Raw genomic sequence first — 17,585 nt, forward strand, 5'->3', positions numbered from 1 at the left:
GACTGTCCTTATCATGTTCAGGAAGTTCTGCACCTTCAGCTTTTTGACCATACTAGATGACTGCAGTTTTTTGTCAATGGGTTAAAAATAATCACAGTTTTATTCCGTTTATATTGTTGTTGGACAAGAGCTGTTTGTACCCGTAATGGCATAAAAAACACACGGAATTCTCATTGGTGGTCTGAAGAAAACCCATCTGCTGTAGCTGAATCAAATTTCCAGCAATGATTTCCGGTGAACTTGTTTCAAATAATTTGAAAAGTGCATCAATTCCAGTGGTAGACCATAGTGGTGGTTCGAACATTTATTGTAATTTAATAAGTATAAACCACAATATTTTTTTAAAAAGTAAATTAAAAGTATTTTAATTTTTCAAAGGTCTAAATTTATCGCACTAAAAACAGCTGTTTTTATGCTTTATTTAACAAAGTTATTGTACTTCAAACCTAAAAATAACTTGTATTTTTCTCTGAATATTTCTGTTTTACGTTGGATATCATGAAAACTGCAGGAGATAAAGTCTTGGGACCTGTTTTATTAATTTTTTAATTCAAAAAAACATAGAAACCATCAAGTTTACTTCTTGTATAACACCTTAAAAATTCCAGTATTTCAATATACCCCATATCACAGGGGAAACTGAAATCCGGTTGAAATTTTTTGCCAGCCGTAACTTGATAACAAAGCATTTTTGAACATATGTTTGTATGAATTTTTTTTTATCAAACTGTAGAATCAGTTCCCAAATTATTTTCCTTTTTTCTTGAATCATTCTGTGTATATTTGTCAAAATTACTATTCTGTATGTATATTTAATCAATAAAATATTATTTGTCTTTCCTGTTAGAAGAGTAGTTATCATTGTCAATCAGCTTTTTCTTCAGCTGTAATACAATGTTGCTAGACCTGAGTACAAATCCAAATAAAGTATAACTGGGTTCTGAAAAAGACTAAAAACTGCATATTCCTCTGATATCTGATAAAAAATACCTGGAATATTTTAAGAGAGTAGTAAAAACCTGAAAAAAAACCATGCCAAATTGGTATCATTTCTGTGTTTCATTGACAAGTTTCTGGATTCAAATAGATGTCAGGCTTACAAATTTTATATTAAACATTTCCATTTCAGTTTTACATGAAAACTTTCTATTTTCTATAGGCTTCCTATGGTATATTTATCATTAGAAGATTATGTTTATGTGAGGTGGAATTGACAATTCCATATTTAATAAAACTACAGCAGATTATCATAAGTAACAGTGCATGTAGATGCTTTTTGGTTGGTCACAGTGTTTGGTATTTTTGCCATCAAGTCAGATTCAAACATTCTCATAAAAAAAAGATGCTACTGTACATGAATTATTTAAATATTATAAATAACTGTTATTGAAATAAATTTATTTAGTAAAGTTAATTAGTATAGGGTTTTAAATTATTATCCACAGATAAGTTCAGTCTATTTAATAAAAAAAAGATTGTTTTTAGTGGAATTAACACACATTTCAATCACTGATTCCTGCGTAAATCGTAATTTAAAGTATGCGATTAATTTTTAATAAACTTGTAAACTAATAATCGTGTTCACATTACTGATGTAAATTAGTCATTAGGATTCAGTTAACAGCTCTGCCTTGGGTACCATGGGCCTGAGACTGAAAAATAGCAATTGGTGAACTATGGTTTGGCTCACTTATGGTTATAAGAAAGTATAACTGTGAAAACATTAAACAAAATTTATTATATTTGTGAAGTTTAGAGAAGGTATACTTCATAACCTAAGATTTCATACTTTAAATAATATTAGTACATTTTTATTAGTTGATATGTTAACATGTTAAGTTTAGGTAGTTAGAAAAATGTAAAGTTGTCTTTTGGGATACAACTCCATTAAAATTTTACTTCCCTTTCTCCATTTTTTTAGCCACTTCTTACCATTTAAAAATGTATAGTATGACAGTCATTAATTATGATGATAATGATAAATACTTTTAAATTGAAGAAGAAAAGTTGCATTTTAAGAATACTACATGGATGAACTGTTTAAAACGTGGTGGCTCTTTATTTGATGTTTTCATTATTATTTATTATAGAAGCAGGCTGATGCCCAATAGTAGTAATTATGATGGATGAAAATGAATTTTGAAATCAGAATTCAAATGCAGTAGTATTTGAGAAATTCTCTGTCTCTCCTTGAGTCAAATCCAGATTTTTTTAACGAAGACATAGATGGTACCATTTTTTTATGGCTATTCATGTTATAAATGTAATATGATCATTTATTTATCTGGTCAAAATTAAATTCTATTCAGAAATCACAAGTTGTTTGACTAGGAATGAACTATTAGTGTTTTAGTGTTCATAAAACTAGGTCCACCCTTTTTTTTGTGCATACAGAAGTCAGCGATAATGTGGAAAGTTCTTTGCTGAAGTATCCCTGAGGATGAGAGTAATCATGATTGTGGGTCCTGGCAAGGTAATCTGCCCTGAAAACCTCAGTGGTTAATCATTTTCCATTACCATCCTTTTTCCTTATCCTTATTAATCCTTTCTTCCTCGTTATCAGTTCTACGGGTGTAATTATGATCCTGCAAGAACTTCACCCATAGCAAGAAACTGGTGCTGGATTTTCCAAGATGAGGATACCAATATTTTGATTGAGCCAGCCCATCTTTGGTATTACCTGAGGAGGCTGTGGATCAACTCAGGGACTGTCTTCTATCCAGTGGCCCCAAAAAAGTTGAATGGTTGAAGTGCCTAGTAGATAAAGCTGTTTTTCTATAATCTCCTATTAAAAAAGATAAAATAGTGGGGGAGAGGAATCATTAACCTTAAGTAAAATTTTATCAAAATGTGCAGAACAATATTAATTTTTTGTGGTATTTTACTTTTGTGAACATATGAAAAAGAAATAATTTTTTATATAACCATTTTGTTACCTTGTTTATTATTATATTTATTCACAATCCCATATTTATATATTTAAAAATTTTTGATTGAATTAAAAAAAAAATTGTAGATAATTTCTTTGAATTATATTGACCCGAAATTCAAGATTTTTCATGATATTTGGCATAATTTTGCTTTTCTTGCATCATTTAGCCTATAACTTTTTATACACTGACTGCCCTCATGTTAAATTATCTTTCTCTTGTACCTTCTTAGATGAATCTTGGGAAGTGAATACGCTGTTGAAATTTTTGAACTTTTCTTTTCTTTTTGAAATGTCATTGTATTTTTTGTTATATTGAATTTTTACAGATTGTATTTTGGCAATGCATCTAAAATTAATTTCTTGTCATAATTACTAATTTTCGTTTTACTATTTTATTATGTTTATTGCTTGGTTTCAGATGAACTACCAGGTTGTGTGCCTCCAAAGCACCATCCACCACCTCTCAATAATGGAAGAGCAGTATCACCAGTAAAGAGCGTTTGTACACCAAGTCCACCAGCTGCAGCTCCTGTCACAATGCCTCCTACAGCTCCTGCTCCAACACCTCCAAGCCCACATTTGTCTGCAACTCCACCACAAATAAAACCTGCTTTACCCCCACCTTCTGCAGCACCTACGATACCTGCAACTTCAACAATAACTCCTCATTTCCCTGTAAGTAATTGTATATTAATGTACATCTTTAAGTACAACATTATGATAGTGTTGCCAATTTTTTTTTCTTTTATTTCAGTGAACTTTTTTATATATGATGTAATATTAAGTTCATAAAACACAGGAGTGTTTTATGAAGTTGATAGTGGTGCTATGTAAACTTGAGTTTGAGTATTTCCCAAAATCTGAAAAATTTCATCTTTTCTTTATCGTGATGAACTCTGCTAGTAACTCTAATGTTCATTTTTGTTCTCTGATGAAACCACCAGTAGTTTAAAAAAAACCAAATGACTTGTAATTCTTGATCATTGAAATAAAATCTTAACTTTTTTATTCCTTTCTTTTATACAAAAAAAAATTATTTGTACCTTGTATCTTATTTCTGATTATTTAACATTTTGATTTATATGTATATTTTTAAATAGACCATGATAAAAATTTTATAAACACAGATAATTATAAATAACAATTAAGAATTTTATTTTAGTGCCAAAAAGTGTATTCATACGTATCAGTAAAGTACTTAGATAAGTTATTCAGGCCAACCAGATCATATAGACTATCTTACAGCTATCCTTTTTAATTATGATACAGTGACTCATGGTTACTTTGGAAACATGCCACAATGACTTGATAAATTAATCGAGTTTGTTGGTTAGAGAAGTAATGTTACTAAAAATTGAAAAAAATAAATTTGTGTGGTTGATTAATTCAACAATACATTTTTTCATTAATGCTTTCATTCTTAGATTTAAAAATAAATAATTTTGAGGTAGTATAAATTAAGAATTGGTTCAACAAAATCTTATATAAATATATATATATATTTCAATTGTCTTACTTAACTTGATTATAAATAATAAAACTTTATAGATGTAATAATTTTTTTAGTTGCTAAACATGCTTTATATTAGAAGCTATATTTCTCTTTTGCTTTGCTTACATCATCACCACTTAATTTGTTGTGTATGAAATAGACGCTTGTGTTTTTTTTTGTTGTGAAATTTAGCATGTGTTAAAATTACCAATTGTATACTCTGATTACAGATCATTAACAGCATTCTGATAATCTTTAGTTCTGCATTTTTGCAGTTAGCTATTTACTTCTAGCACATCTTATTATTTTTAATTTATAAAATAAGAGTTCCTAGTAAATTATGTTTTGATTTTGTATTTCTAGAACCTGGGCATTCAGATTATGTTTGCAATAATGTTACGAATACTTAAATGCACATATTTATGTATTAATAATATTAGAATGATTTGAAATAGTAAACAGATTGTTTAAATCTTTAATAGCCTCCACAACTATTTTTAGGTGTTCTCTAAACAGCACTTCCAAAACTGGAAAGCACTGCATTCATTTATTTGAATTCAAAATGGTTTTTTTTTTTTTAATTGACTGTTGTGTAACTGTATTTTAGTTTAAACCAAATAGCTTATTTCCCCAAAAAATTATCTTTAGCTCCTTTTTTCGCTCAAGTGTTGTACTTTGAATAATCATTATATTGTTGAAACCAGATGATAAAATCTCAAATGATAAAATTGTGTGTTATACTGTGAGTTACAACAGAAATGAAAGTTCTTTCCCCTTTTGAGTGAAGATAGTATATAATTTATTGTTTTCATCAGAAAGAGATTAATTTGTTGCTTTATACCAGCTATCCCAATCTTTGGGGCTGTGATTCATATAAAGAACCTGAGGTCCAAGTGGCACTAATCATAATTGCTTTCTCTAAGAGTAATGTTCATTATACACAATGATAATGAACAGGTGATGGCATCTCTTGGAGGTTTGAATATCATCTGAATTTTAAGAGAGCTTACATGCTGATGTTAGGTGGCTTAGTGTAAAAATCATCCAGTTCACTTCTTACTTTCCCAAGTAAGCCTTGTATGAGATGCTTATTATTTTTGGTAATGGCTACCCTATTTTTGTATCACTTGTCAAATTGGAACAACTATTAGATCATAGTATACACTAATTTCTGTTGCATTATGGATTAATAGCAGAACAAAAGATTAAGATTTTATTTTTTTTTATTTATTTATTTTTGTATTCATAAATAATATATATTTTTATTATTTTCAGGTAAGTCAGTGCAATGGGCCGGTTCCTCGCACAACACCACCACCCCCATGTCCTCCTACCTCTCGTCCACCTCCTCCTATCCAACAACATAATTATCCACCACATACGATAACCCCAACGACTGGCCTCAGTGTTACGTCCAATAGTTCACCAGTAGTGGTTGCTGCACCTAGTACCTATGTACCTCCTACAATACCTATGTCATATCCTTCATTATATGCTCCTTATAGCAGTGCACCATATATATCGACTATGCCTCCTTCAGTAAGTAAATATATCATTATATAACATTATTATCTTTGTATGTATAGAACATTGTGTAGATAACATTTTTGTGATTAATTTTTAAAGAAAAAATGTGAGTTTCTCTTGAGTTGTCATTCTTTGAATGTTAAACTTATCAGTCATGTTTATTCCAAAAAAATGAAATATTTAGTCCAAAAAAATAAATCGCCTGTAAACTTTTTTCTTGGTGAAAAAAAGTTTTTCACGGTGAGTGATACTGTAAATTTATCTTTAGAGATTTTATGGGGTCTTTACAAAGATTGGATTTCTTTAGCTATTGTTTTTTTTTTATGTAAGAACAGCATTGCAATAATAGTTCATTGTTTTTTTTTTTGTAGAGGATTATTATAAATATCAGCAATTCTTTTATTAATTTCATAATAGCTTACTTTTTATACAAGTCTCTTTTATATTTTTTGGGGTTATTTTTTAAGTAAGTTAAATTATTTGCTTTTGCAGATCTTATTTTGCTAGAAAAAAAATTTTTGTAATGAAAAAAAGTGTTTTCCTGATTATAAGTGATAATTTAATAAAATATTATTATACTATAAGATATTCAAATTGCATTAATTAGTTAAATGTACTTATATGGTTTTTAATGAAATAGCAATGATTTATTTAAGTTTTTTAATTTAATTACTTATCATCGATTATATATAACACATAGTAGGTATAGTATTAATGTTTGTAGAAACTTTTAAAATGATCTAATGATGAAATGATTTTAACACGAACAAAATTAATAAATTATTAGAAATTAAGTTTATTACTAATTAATTATTGATAAAGAAGATTAATAAGTATTATTAATATAGATAGTATAAGTTATAAGAAGTGGAAATGAGCTGAAGCGAGAAATAAGTGAATGAGTGAGCGAGCTAAGTAATTAATATGATATGCAGCAACGGTGTAATTAGACGTGGAGGAGCCAGTTTGCAAGTAATACTGGTTGAGAATCTTAATTATAATCCCATTCCATCTACTTCTCCTCATACTCCTTTTCCCTTCCCCTTTTTATCCTCTTCTCTATATCTACCCCTACTATTGCTAACTTTGCTGAAATATTATTGCAAAATAAAATGACAGCAGAATATTAAGCATTGTTAAACAAAAATTAATGAGCCACTGTAACTGTTTATCCTCTGACTCTCTTCTTTTTTTCCTCCCCACTCTTTTCTCTTTCACTGTACTGGTAAATTATATTATTTCTATAAGTGGTTGTGTATATTGCACTTCACTGTTCTCTAGTGCTGTAGACTTCCAGATCTGTATGAAACTTTCTAACTATATGTATTAGAGTGCTTGTCAAAATACAAACCATGTTGTAAATAGTTGTTAGAATGATTAATCTTTCCATCCATATCTGTCTGTCTATCTTCTCACCCTTCTCCTTTTCTCATCCACTCTTTTTCTATGTACCACACAGTAAAATACAAAAATCTGAAGAAAGATCTCATACGCACATCCTGACTCTTTAAATGGAAAAAGAACATTTTTTTAATACCACAATTTTTTTTTATTCCACTTTCATTTGCGTGATACTTTTGTCTTTCTCTTGAAGTCCATATGCCCAAAAGAACATTTTTTTAATACTGCAATTTTTTTTTATTCCACTTTCATTTGCATGATACTTTTGTCTTTCTCTTCAAGTCCATATGCCCATACCTTATCAAACATTTTTTTTCTGTGGTGTATAATCTTCTACGCCATATTTCACCAAATATCTTATTTCACTACCTTTCTTGATTAAAAAAGGTGTAGTAACTTTGTATTACAAAATCTGTTTTATCTGTTGTAACTGTACATTGGCTCCTCATTACTTCAACATTTTTGTCACTGCAAATAATTCTTAATATATTACGGATACTTTTTCTGGAATTAGTTCATGTAATTTATTAATGAATTTAATGCTCATCTAATACTACAAATTATTCTATAGTACGTTTTTCTATTACTTTCCACCGAGATCTATCCAATGTGCTTGTATGTAACAATGAGAAATATTACAGGTGTGTTATTGTGATAATTTTTAAGAGAAGAAAATGTCTGATTCAACTTGCTTTTATTATTTAAACTTATCAAATACATATCTATTGTAACAGTACATAATATTGCAGATTATTTTGTTTTATTTATTATTCATCATTATCGAATAATTATGTGTTATGTTTGAGGGAGCATATACAAATTAAATCAATTTGTTTATATACAAGCCAATTTTTTTACAGGATGGCAATTATACTGAATTTAGTGTAATTAGTACATTTTTTAGAGTAGTTTTTAGTTATGGGCAAACATATACTGTTGACAAATACTCAGATACTTTCAATATTAAAACAACCAAGATTGAGATTCAGGTGTTATGCCAGTGCATAAAATTATACTATCTTGAATATTGTGCCAGACTTTCAGCTGTATCTTCAATTCCGTGAGAGTATCTCAGTATGACATACAGTTACAATATCAGACAATTATTTTAGTTCAGAAAACAAAAGTAGGTTTTTTTTATTATTAATTCACATATAAGCTTTGAAGGTTGTGCATGTGAATATTAAATGGAAATTTTGTAGTATATGAAAAATGCCATTCCTGACTGAGATTCAAATCCCGGAACTCTAGATGAAAGGCCGAGTTGCTACCACTTTGCTACAGAGATTGGCTCCAAAAATTAAATTAAAATAAATACAGAATTTCTCTAAATATCTTCTATCTAAATAATCTTCTTTTTTTTTATTACCCTTTTTATTTTGACAATAATTTTGTTGCTTAAACTTTTAATTTATCAGTTTATTTTTAAAATATGTTCTTTTTATTATAGTTTTGGTGTTTTAATATTTGAGATATTAGAATATAGGAGTATACAAAATGAATATAGGAATATTCAAAGTTGAGAAAATTTGATGAAAAATTAATCTCATTACTAGTAATTTATTATATGTATCAGATTGATAATTTCTGCTATAATATTATTACTTTTTTTTTGTTTTATAGCAGAGAATAAATAGATCTCCATTGCCTGTGATATCCACTAAGCCAACAAGCATCGTTACGACCGCCTCTGCTGTAGTTACAACAACTACGACTACTAGCCACAGAGAAATAGTTAGCACACCTCTAGTTGGCCGTAGTCATTCTCCAAGAGGGCACAGCCCAACTCGTGAGCGTGATAGTTATAGGTATTGTTTTTGTTTTTTTATCTTACATATTACCGTTTTTATGTGTTAAGTAAAATTCATTCAGGGGTCACAGAATATATTATATATAGTTTTACTTGGGTATTATCGTATAACTTAATTGAGCCATTCTAAGGTTAGATATTATATATTAGTAATTACTTAAATTTAAATTATTGTACAGGAAATCCTCTTTTGTATAGAAGTACTTTGTTTTAAAACTGTGATTTGATAAGTCTATATTTTTTGGATTTCTTTAATATCAGTGACTTTTGTATTTGATTTTTTTGTATGTTGTACTAATTTTATTACAATAACTGCATTTTTATGTTTATCTTAACAGAGAGGTTACTATATTCTACATGCATTTGTATAAGTTTATTTATACCTGGCTACAGCTAATCTTTTTTTTATTTTTACTTTAGTCCAAATCTAAAATTTCTGTGATTGGCAAGAATATCACATATCATAAAGGGTGTACAAAAAAGAATATTGGTGTTTTAAAGTTATTTAATATCTTTTAACTTTGATTTACAATAATGAATCATAAATAAAATGAAAGTGTAACTTATACAGTTTTTCCCTACAAATGTTCAATGTGACCATGTTTCATTTTGCAGGATACATCTAACTGATATGAGAGTTTGTCCCATATTTTAACCAGCATGTCTGGAGTAATGGAAGTAAAAGCTGCTTCAATCCTCTGCTTCAAATCAGAAATATCAATAGCAGAGGTACATAAACAAGATCCTTTGTAAAACTGTATAGGAAAAGAATTACATGGGCTGAGATCAGATGACTTAGAAAGCCACTTCATCAAGTCCTTGCTGATCAATCCAGCAGTCAGGGAAAATGTCAATCAACTGATCCCTTACAAAGTTATGGTAGTGAGGTGGTGCACCATTTTGTTGCTAAATAAAATTCTTTGGTTCATCCTGTAGTTAAGAAAAGAGCCATGTATGCAACATATTCGAACAAGAAACTTCATTTAGTTTGCTTCTGCAAAAAAGAACAGCCTGTAAACTTGCTGTCAGGATGTTGCATGGAAAACAATTAATTTTAGAGTCCCTTTTGGATTATAAGAATTCGTGAAGATTTTCTGATGCCCAGATATAGACATTATGTATGTTAACTTTTTTGAAGATTAAATTTTGATTTAGCACTAACTACAATACGATCAAGATGAAGATGTCATGCTGCAACTTTTTGGTGTGAAGTTGGTAAGCTTCAAATCCTGTAATAGCTGTAAACAGTATGGATGCATATTTGTTTGCTTATATATTTTCACACTATCATTAATGGCATTGCTAGTTTGTGGCCAGCCTTTCTAACAGATTTTTTAGGGCTATACAGGAAAGACTCTGACAACGTTTTAACATTTTCTTCAGACACCTTCATTCATCCCATACTCTTCCCTTTCTATAGACATCCAGTTATTTCAAACTGATTATGCCATCGAGGGATGTCATTGTCACTTGGAGATAACAATTAAAGTTGTTATTGAATGCAAGTTGAACTGTAATTACAGATTCACATTTAGAAAATTCACATTTAGAAGGTTTCTGTTCTGGAGTTGTCATCTTTGCTAGTGGTGCTATCAAGTGGAAAGACAGAGAATCAATCTATGACCATGCACAGAACTAAAACTGTGTTTTTGCTCTTTGATTCTAGCTTTAAGTCAACACTGTATACCTTATCCAGGAGATATTATAACAGATTAAAATTCAGATACTCTTGTTTTGTACACACCCTATATATATTTGTTTATTTTTCATAAATTTTTTCATGATTTTTTTATGTAGGATTCATTCAGCAGAAATCATATGATTTCCTGCTTTTGCTTCTTTTGTATTAATGATGCATTTATGCCTTACATTTATATGTTGATGTATGAAAGTCAATGATGATCACTAACATTGTGCTTATTCTTTATACTAGCTTTTTTTTTGTTACTACTAGGATCCTGCTTGTTAATATATTATATTTACTTTACTGTGTTTTTTTTTAATCTCTGGGACCATCGTTAGGTATTGCTTCAGAGGACGAGATGAATGATTTTTAGTATGTGTGAAAATGCCATGCCTGACTGGGATTCGAACCCGGGACCTCCAGATGAAAGGCCAAGACGCTACCACTTGTGTCATGGAGGCTGGCTTTTTACTTATTGAAAATTATTATATTTTCTTAAATTTACTTTTGAAAATAATTTATTCTCTTATCTGAACCATAATATTTTTATGGTAATTAAATATAATTGTGAAATATTCTAAAGACTAGATATGATTCAGAAACTGATGTTTTATGACTAAATATACTGTTGTAGATTCATCTCTTCTTTATAATAAATTGTTGATTACAGAAAACTAATCAAGGGTTATTTCATGAAATTCTTACTGTAGTGTTACTGAAGTATTTTGGTTGTCTAATTTATTTTTTAAATTGAAAAACCAGGATATCATTAAAAGAACTATTAATTTTTATTTTATATCTGTATTTTTATTTTTTAATAGTAATCATACGAGGTGTGATAAAAAAAATAAAATTTTATAATACTGCACGTTTTATCTTTTTGATTGAGTTCATCTTATTCCTATGGGAGCACTATCTGTAATGTATATAAAAATTTTCACCCATATTAGATGCATAGTTCAAATTTACCAGCCAAGTAGTTAATTAAGACGTATTTTATTACAAGTGGTGATTTATTTTATTTGAAAATGACAGAAAAAAAGATGTGCATTAAATTTTTTGTTAAAAATGAAACAGTGTAGTGAGGTGGTGAAGATGTTAAAAAAGGCTTATGGCAAGGATATTGTGATGGGAACATGTTATGGCAAGGTGTAGAAGTGATACAAACAGTTTCATGAAGACTGTGAAGGTGACAAAAGGAATGGGTGTTTCAGCACAATAACAACTGATGAAAATGTTGAAAAAATGAGGGACATTGTGATCAGCAAATGTTGAATCACTATCATCATTATAAATCACTAATATCATTAGATATTAATATAAACATATCTAATAGATATGTTTATATTGATAGATATTGCTGAAGAGGTAGGAATCTCTTATGGCTTGTGTAAAACAATCTTGACTGACATTTTGGTATGAAATGAGCTGGAGCAAAATTTGTTCCAAAACTTGAATTTTCAACAAAAACAATGTCGTAGAACAATTGTTAGCTGATGTCGCTGATGACTCAGAGTTACTCAAACGTGTCACAACAGGTGATGAAACGTGGGTGTACAGTTATGATATTGAAATAAAGGTCCAGTCATCCATTCGAAGCTTCCTGAAGAATCAAGACAGAAAAAAGCATGCCTAGTTTGATTAAATATTAAGGTTTTCTTACTATTTATTTTTTATTATTATTTATGTTTTACAATGGTTGTCATCAATTTTAAATTGTTACCATGAGGTTGAATGATCATCAAACAATATTATTTAGCAGTTATGCTGTTTACGTGAAGAAATTCAAAGAAAACTACCACAAATGGGGGCAAAAAATTCTTGGATTTTATGTCACATAATGCTCCACTCACATTTTACTGTTAATTCACCATTATTTAACCAAAAATAACACACTGATGCCACAGCCTCCGTACTCTTCAGACATGGCATTCTGTGTCTTTTTCTTGTTTTTACTGATTAAGAGAACATTAAAAGGTCAACAGTTCGCTGTAATAGATAAAATAATAAAAAATATCAGGTGAACTTTAGGTTATACCAAAAACTGATGCTTTCTACAAATGTTTTAAAGATTGGAAGAAACTCTAGGCTTAAGTGTGTCGCATCTCTGGGAGACTAGTTTGAAAGGAACAGTATCTACAAGACAACAGAACCTTCGGGATTGTATCGGTATAGAAGAATAAGTAAATTAGTTTTGATAAAAATTAAAATTATATTAATTTATCACACCTGAAATAACCGTTTTCAGGCTATTATAAAATGAAAGAAAAGCTGAAAATCTGGAATTGTCTTAAACTGAGCTGTACAGGAACTTTATTACGTGACTATAACCAATTAAAGCCCAAATTAGTCAATATTTAAATTCCTTCTGAGCATCCCTTTTGCTCCAAGCTAATGTAACATTATGTGACTTTTCTTCACTTAAGAATCAAATTTTATATACAAAATCAGAAGATTTTTAACCTTTGTTTTCATACATATTTATTATTATTTGGTCAATAAAATTTAATGGACATGGAAAAATTGATCTAAACAGGATCATGTGATTTCATTCCCTTCTTAAATGCACTTTAAATTGTTTGATTTTATGTGAATATCAGATTATTATTTTTGTTTCCTATAATGGTATAATTTATTTATGATCATATACATTTTTTTAATGATTGAATAAGTTAAAGATAAAATTTCTCTGATTCATTAAACATAAATATTCAAAAGTGTGAGTATTTAAGAAGCAGCCTGGAGATAATGCTCTGTGACTCATAAACTAGGACACTGTTGGTTTATTTTCTCATTTACATTGCATCTAAGTAATTTTATGCCCTGTGATACATGACTTGTTGGCTGTAATTTAAACAAATATAATGTATGTGAAACTTTATATACATTAAATAAAGCAGTTCAGAGTAACGTTATTTAGTAAAAAAATAATAAATATATATGTATCTACTTTTTTAAATGTCCTTAGTAAAGTTATGGTTATAAATCTATTTATATTCTTTATTGTTAAAATATATTTAAATAAATATTTCTGTATTGTGTAACATCTCATTTTAAAATATTATACTTATTTTTATGACAACTAGTATTTACTTAGTTTTTATAATCTGGTTTTTATTTTCAAACTCGTAAAAAATGTGTATGTATATTAGTTCTTTTTTGCCAATAGTATTTTTTCCACTTGTGATAACTGAAGTGTCATAAACAAGTGAAGTAATTTTTTTTATTAGTATCAGTAATGAGTCATTTATATGAAGTAATAAACTTTCAAGTGACATTTATTTTTTTTCTTTTGAAATGTTTATCTAACTATATTTTTATGTACCATAAAAGAGATATGAAATAGTTTATTAAGTTTATGTACATTTATAAAATTTTAAAAAGCGTTTTAAGTAATAGATTTGATTTTCTTTATGGTTTTATTGAGAACGTAATTCAAGTAATGGCATTTCATTTAAAATATACTGTAAAACCTTAGCAATTAAGAATAGATGGGGCTCATTAACTCAGCCTAAATGTATAAATATAAAAGAAAAATGTTGTTTCAGTGTCACTTTAACAGTCAAGTATTGCTCATTATAATTATATTATTGCATAATACTCATTAAAGAAATAATGCATATTTTTCAGTAAATATTTGTATATATTTTTATAACGCTAACTTATAGCAGTGTACATACAAAAAAAAAAAGTAATAATAATGCACAGAGGAGGTCTATTATGTACTTGGAAGAACATTAAAATTTGATTGAGTAACTTTAATTGAAATGAGTATAACAAAACTTTCAATTGTTTTAGTTTATATATATATATATATATTTATTTATATATATTTTTTCCCATTCCTGTTATGTATAATAAATGTTTAATTACAGTTTGTAAGTTAGTTATGAAAATGGATTAGCAGACAGAAGTAATAATTTTAGAGCTTATGTTATTTTTATTTTTCTGGTATAACTAAATTCATTTTAAATTGTGAAATAATAATTTGATATTTATTTACTGTATTACACAAAACAGATCATTTATTTTTAATTTTAAACAGTCTATAATTTGCTTAAACAGCTTTTAAAAGTTTCCATAAATACCTAAATTTAAGTACATTTTGCAACCCCTGTTTTATTTAACTGATGCTTTGGAAAAATTATAAATATTTATTATTGAAAATTGTAGAAGTGAAGATATAATTCTAAAAATATATGAGTTTACGTGTAATACATATTCTACATGCGTTCATCAAACAGTGGGATTTCAAGTCTGTCTGTGGAAATTTATACAATACAGATAGTGTTTTAAGTGAATTTTACTTAAAGTGTGTATATATGTGTTTTTTAATCAGTTTTAATGATTGATACTAATTAAAAAAAATTATTGCAAGTCTTCTTGGTGGCGTAGTAGTGTCTCTTGTCTTTTATCTAAAAAGTCATCTAGACCTTTACATGTCTCCACTCCATGGAGACATTTAAATTTTTAATTCCATTAATTTTTTGTATGCTTCAAATTTCATCTGTCATGCGAATTTGACTGGGTAGAAGTCTTGTTATTTGGGACAGTGTGCTTGTGTGCATGTGCGTAAAATTAATCTTTCTATTATCTTTGTAAAACGTTGTCCTTTTGTCTGTGACACCTGTTTAGTCTTGTCTTCACTTCCAAAATGATTGCCTAAATTTCATTTAGTTTACGAAATGAATAAAGATGACAGAAGCCAAAAGACTTTATAGTGAGTGCTTTAATAGTTTCTGGCAAGTTTTTGAAGTAGTGAATGAGTTGTTGCAGCTAGTGCAAGTGAATGATGAGAAACATAACAGTGTTGAGATTAAGTAACCTCATATAAGTAAGTAACCAGATGTGAGAATATAACTTAATTAATGATATTTTGTTTTGCAGCAGTAATGTTAGTAGCCTAAGCCGTGGCAGTGTACCGACACCAGTCAGCAGTTCTCAACCTCCAACTAATTCGTCTCCTTTTGGAGGACCACCATCTCATTCTGCTCCATCAAGCTTACAGGCACCTCCAGTTTCATCTAGTCTACCTTATAATAAAGCCCCAGTTTGGGTAGGGTGAGTATCTAAATATTGTTGGTTTATTAGTTTTTTAATTAATTTTAATTTTCAAATAGTTTTTTAAGAATAAGTTTTTTAGAAATCATCTAAAACATATTATTTGCACGAGGTATAATCACTGGATCATTGATTAATCTAAAAATGAACTATTCTGAGTAATTTTTATTAATTTTAATTTTCAAAGAGTTTTTTAAGAACAAGATTTTTAATCATCTAAAAAATGTTATAATTTGTAAAAGAATTACAATCACTGGATCGTTGATTAATCTAAAAATGAACTATTCTTAATAATTTTTATGAAGCAGTTTGCTTGATTAAAATTAATTGCATAATTTTCATCTACTTTTTGCCTTGATAACCAATCAGTTAATATAGTAGATATACTATAAATTAGCTTTTGCTAACGTATAGATTGTGGATTTGATTTCCAGCTAATAACTGGCACTTCCCAATTATTTCATTCATTTCATTTTGACAAATATGTTTAGTATATAGAAAGTCATAATAAAACAATCAAATGATATGTATATTACATTTACTACTGCCAAATAGCTGTCATATACAATATATACATTTTACAGTCTTTTACATGTTGTTCTTTCTTTCTTTGTTATTTTGATTTTTTTTGTAGTTATGGTGTATTTAATTCGTAATGAATTAAAAATAATATATTGCGTTATATGCATGCAAAATAATTTGTTATTGTAACCTCCTATGTATTATCTAAAAAATTTCATTAGGTTAAATAGAGGAGAAACCGTAAAAAACTTCAAATTACTATTAAAAAAATAGCAAAGTGAGTGAAAAAAGTTAAATTAAAAATTACATGCCGAAGAGTTAAATGACAATCTTAATCATCACTAGCAGGTTTTTCCTTATGAAGATAGTGATATCAGTGATATTTTTATTCCTTTTCTTTGTCCCTTGTTACTTCTCATGTTTTGAAATTTCCCTTTTCTTTTAGAAGTTATATGTCTTCATTAAAACTTCTCTCAATGAGCAGCCAGTTTATTTACTTTTAAATGAAGAATTTTGATAATGAAAGATGAAAGTATTGTAAAAAATGTCAAATTATAATTGAGAATTTAAAGTAATGACTAATTTATTTAGAAGCCACTGTCTGACTGAATTAAGAACTTTGTATTTGAAGTATAAAGTATTCATATTTATTTATTTTTGTTGATTTTTTATAGGGGAAGCAGTGGAACAGCACAGTTATCTCCTGCTAGTTCTGTCTCAAGACATGGTTTAGGACATCCATCTCCATTTCCTCCTCCAATGTTTGCACCGCCAGCACCTGCTCCAGCTGCACCAACTGCTGTTGTATCAGCTGCTCCAGCTCCACAGACACATCCTCCACCACCTCAAGCAAATCCAAATCCCTTCTCAGCTGAATCTCTGTTTCAGTCAAGTAAGTTTTTATTCATTTTTTGTTTTTGTTGTGGTTGTATTATTATTTTCCTGATACTTCCTTTCTGTTTTTGCTTCATGTATTTGTGGTTTTTTTTTTAACTTCCTTCAAATGCATTTTAAATTATACTTTTCCTTATGAAATACAGATTTATGAGTATTATCTTTATATTAAATTTTATTAGTTTGCCATCCAAAAAGTTTCAGTATCTGAATAATTTTTAGAACCTGTATTTCTTGTTAGATGGTTAAGTACCAATTAAAT

The 17,585-nt window shown here is 28.7% G+C and overlaps 1 protein-coding gene across 1 annotated transcript in view; it reads left to right on the plus strand.

The window, feature by feature from the left end:
* The window catches only part of LOC142323883 (uncharacterized), a 620,757-nt gene that overhangs the window by 581,716 nt on the left and 21,456 nt on the right, over nt 1-17,585 (plus strand). The window contains exons 9-13 of the mRNA XM_075364195.1: nt 3,351-3,607; nt 5,700-5,963; nt 8,976-9,160; nt 15,734-15,907; nt 17,104-17,321. Of these exons, the coding sequence (XP_075220310.1) occupies nt 3,351-3,607; nt 5,700-5,963; nt 8,976-9,160; nt 15,734-15,907; nt 17,104-17,321 (1,098 nt within the window). The remainder of the gene's footprint in view (nt 1-3,350; nt 3,608-5,699; nt 5,964-8,975; nt 9,161-15,733; nt 15,908-17,103; nt 17,322-17,585) is intronic.

Source organism: Lycorma delicatula, chromosome 4 (genome assembly GCF_047948215.1).
Source record: "Lycorma delicatula isolate Av1 chromosome 4, ASM4794821v1, whole genome shotgun sequence".
NCBI lineage: Eukaryota > Metazoa > Arthropoda > Insecta > Hemiptera > Fulgoridae > Lycorma > Lycorma delicatula.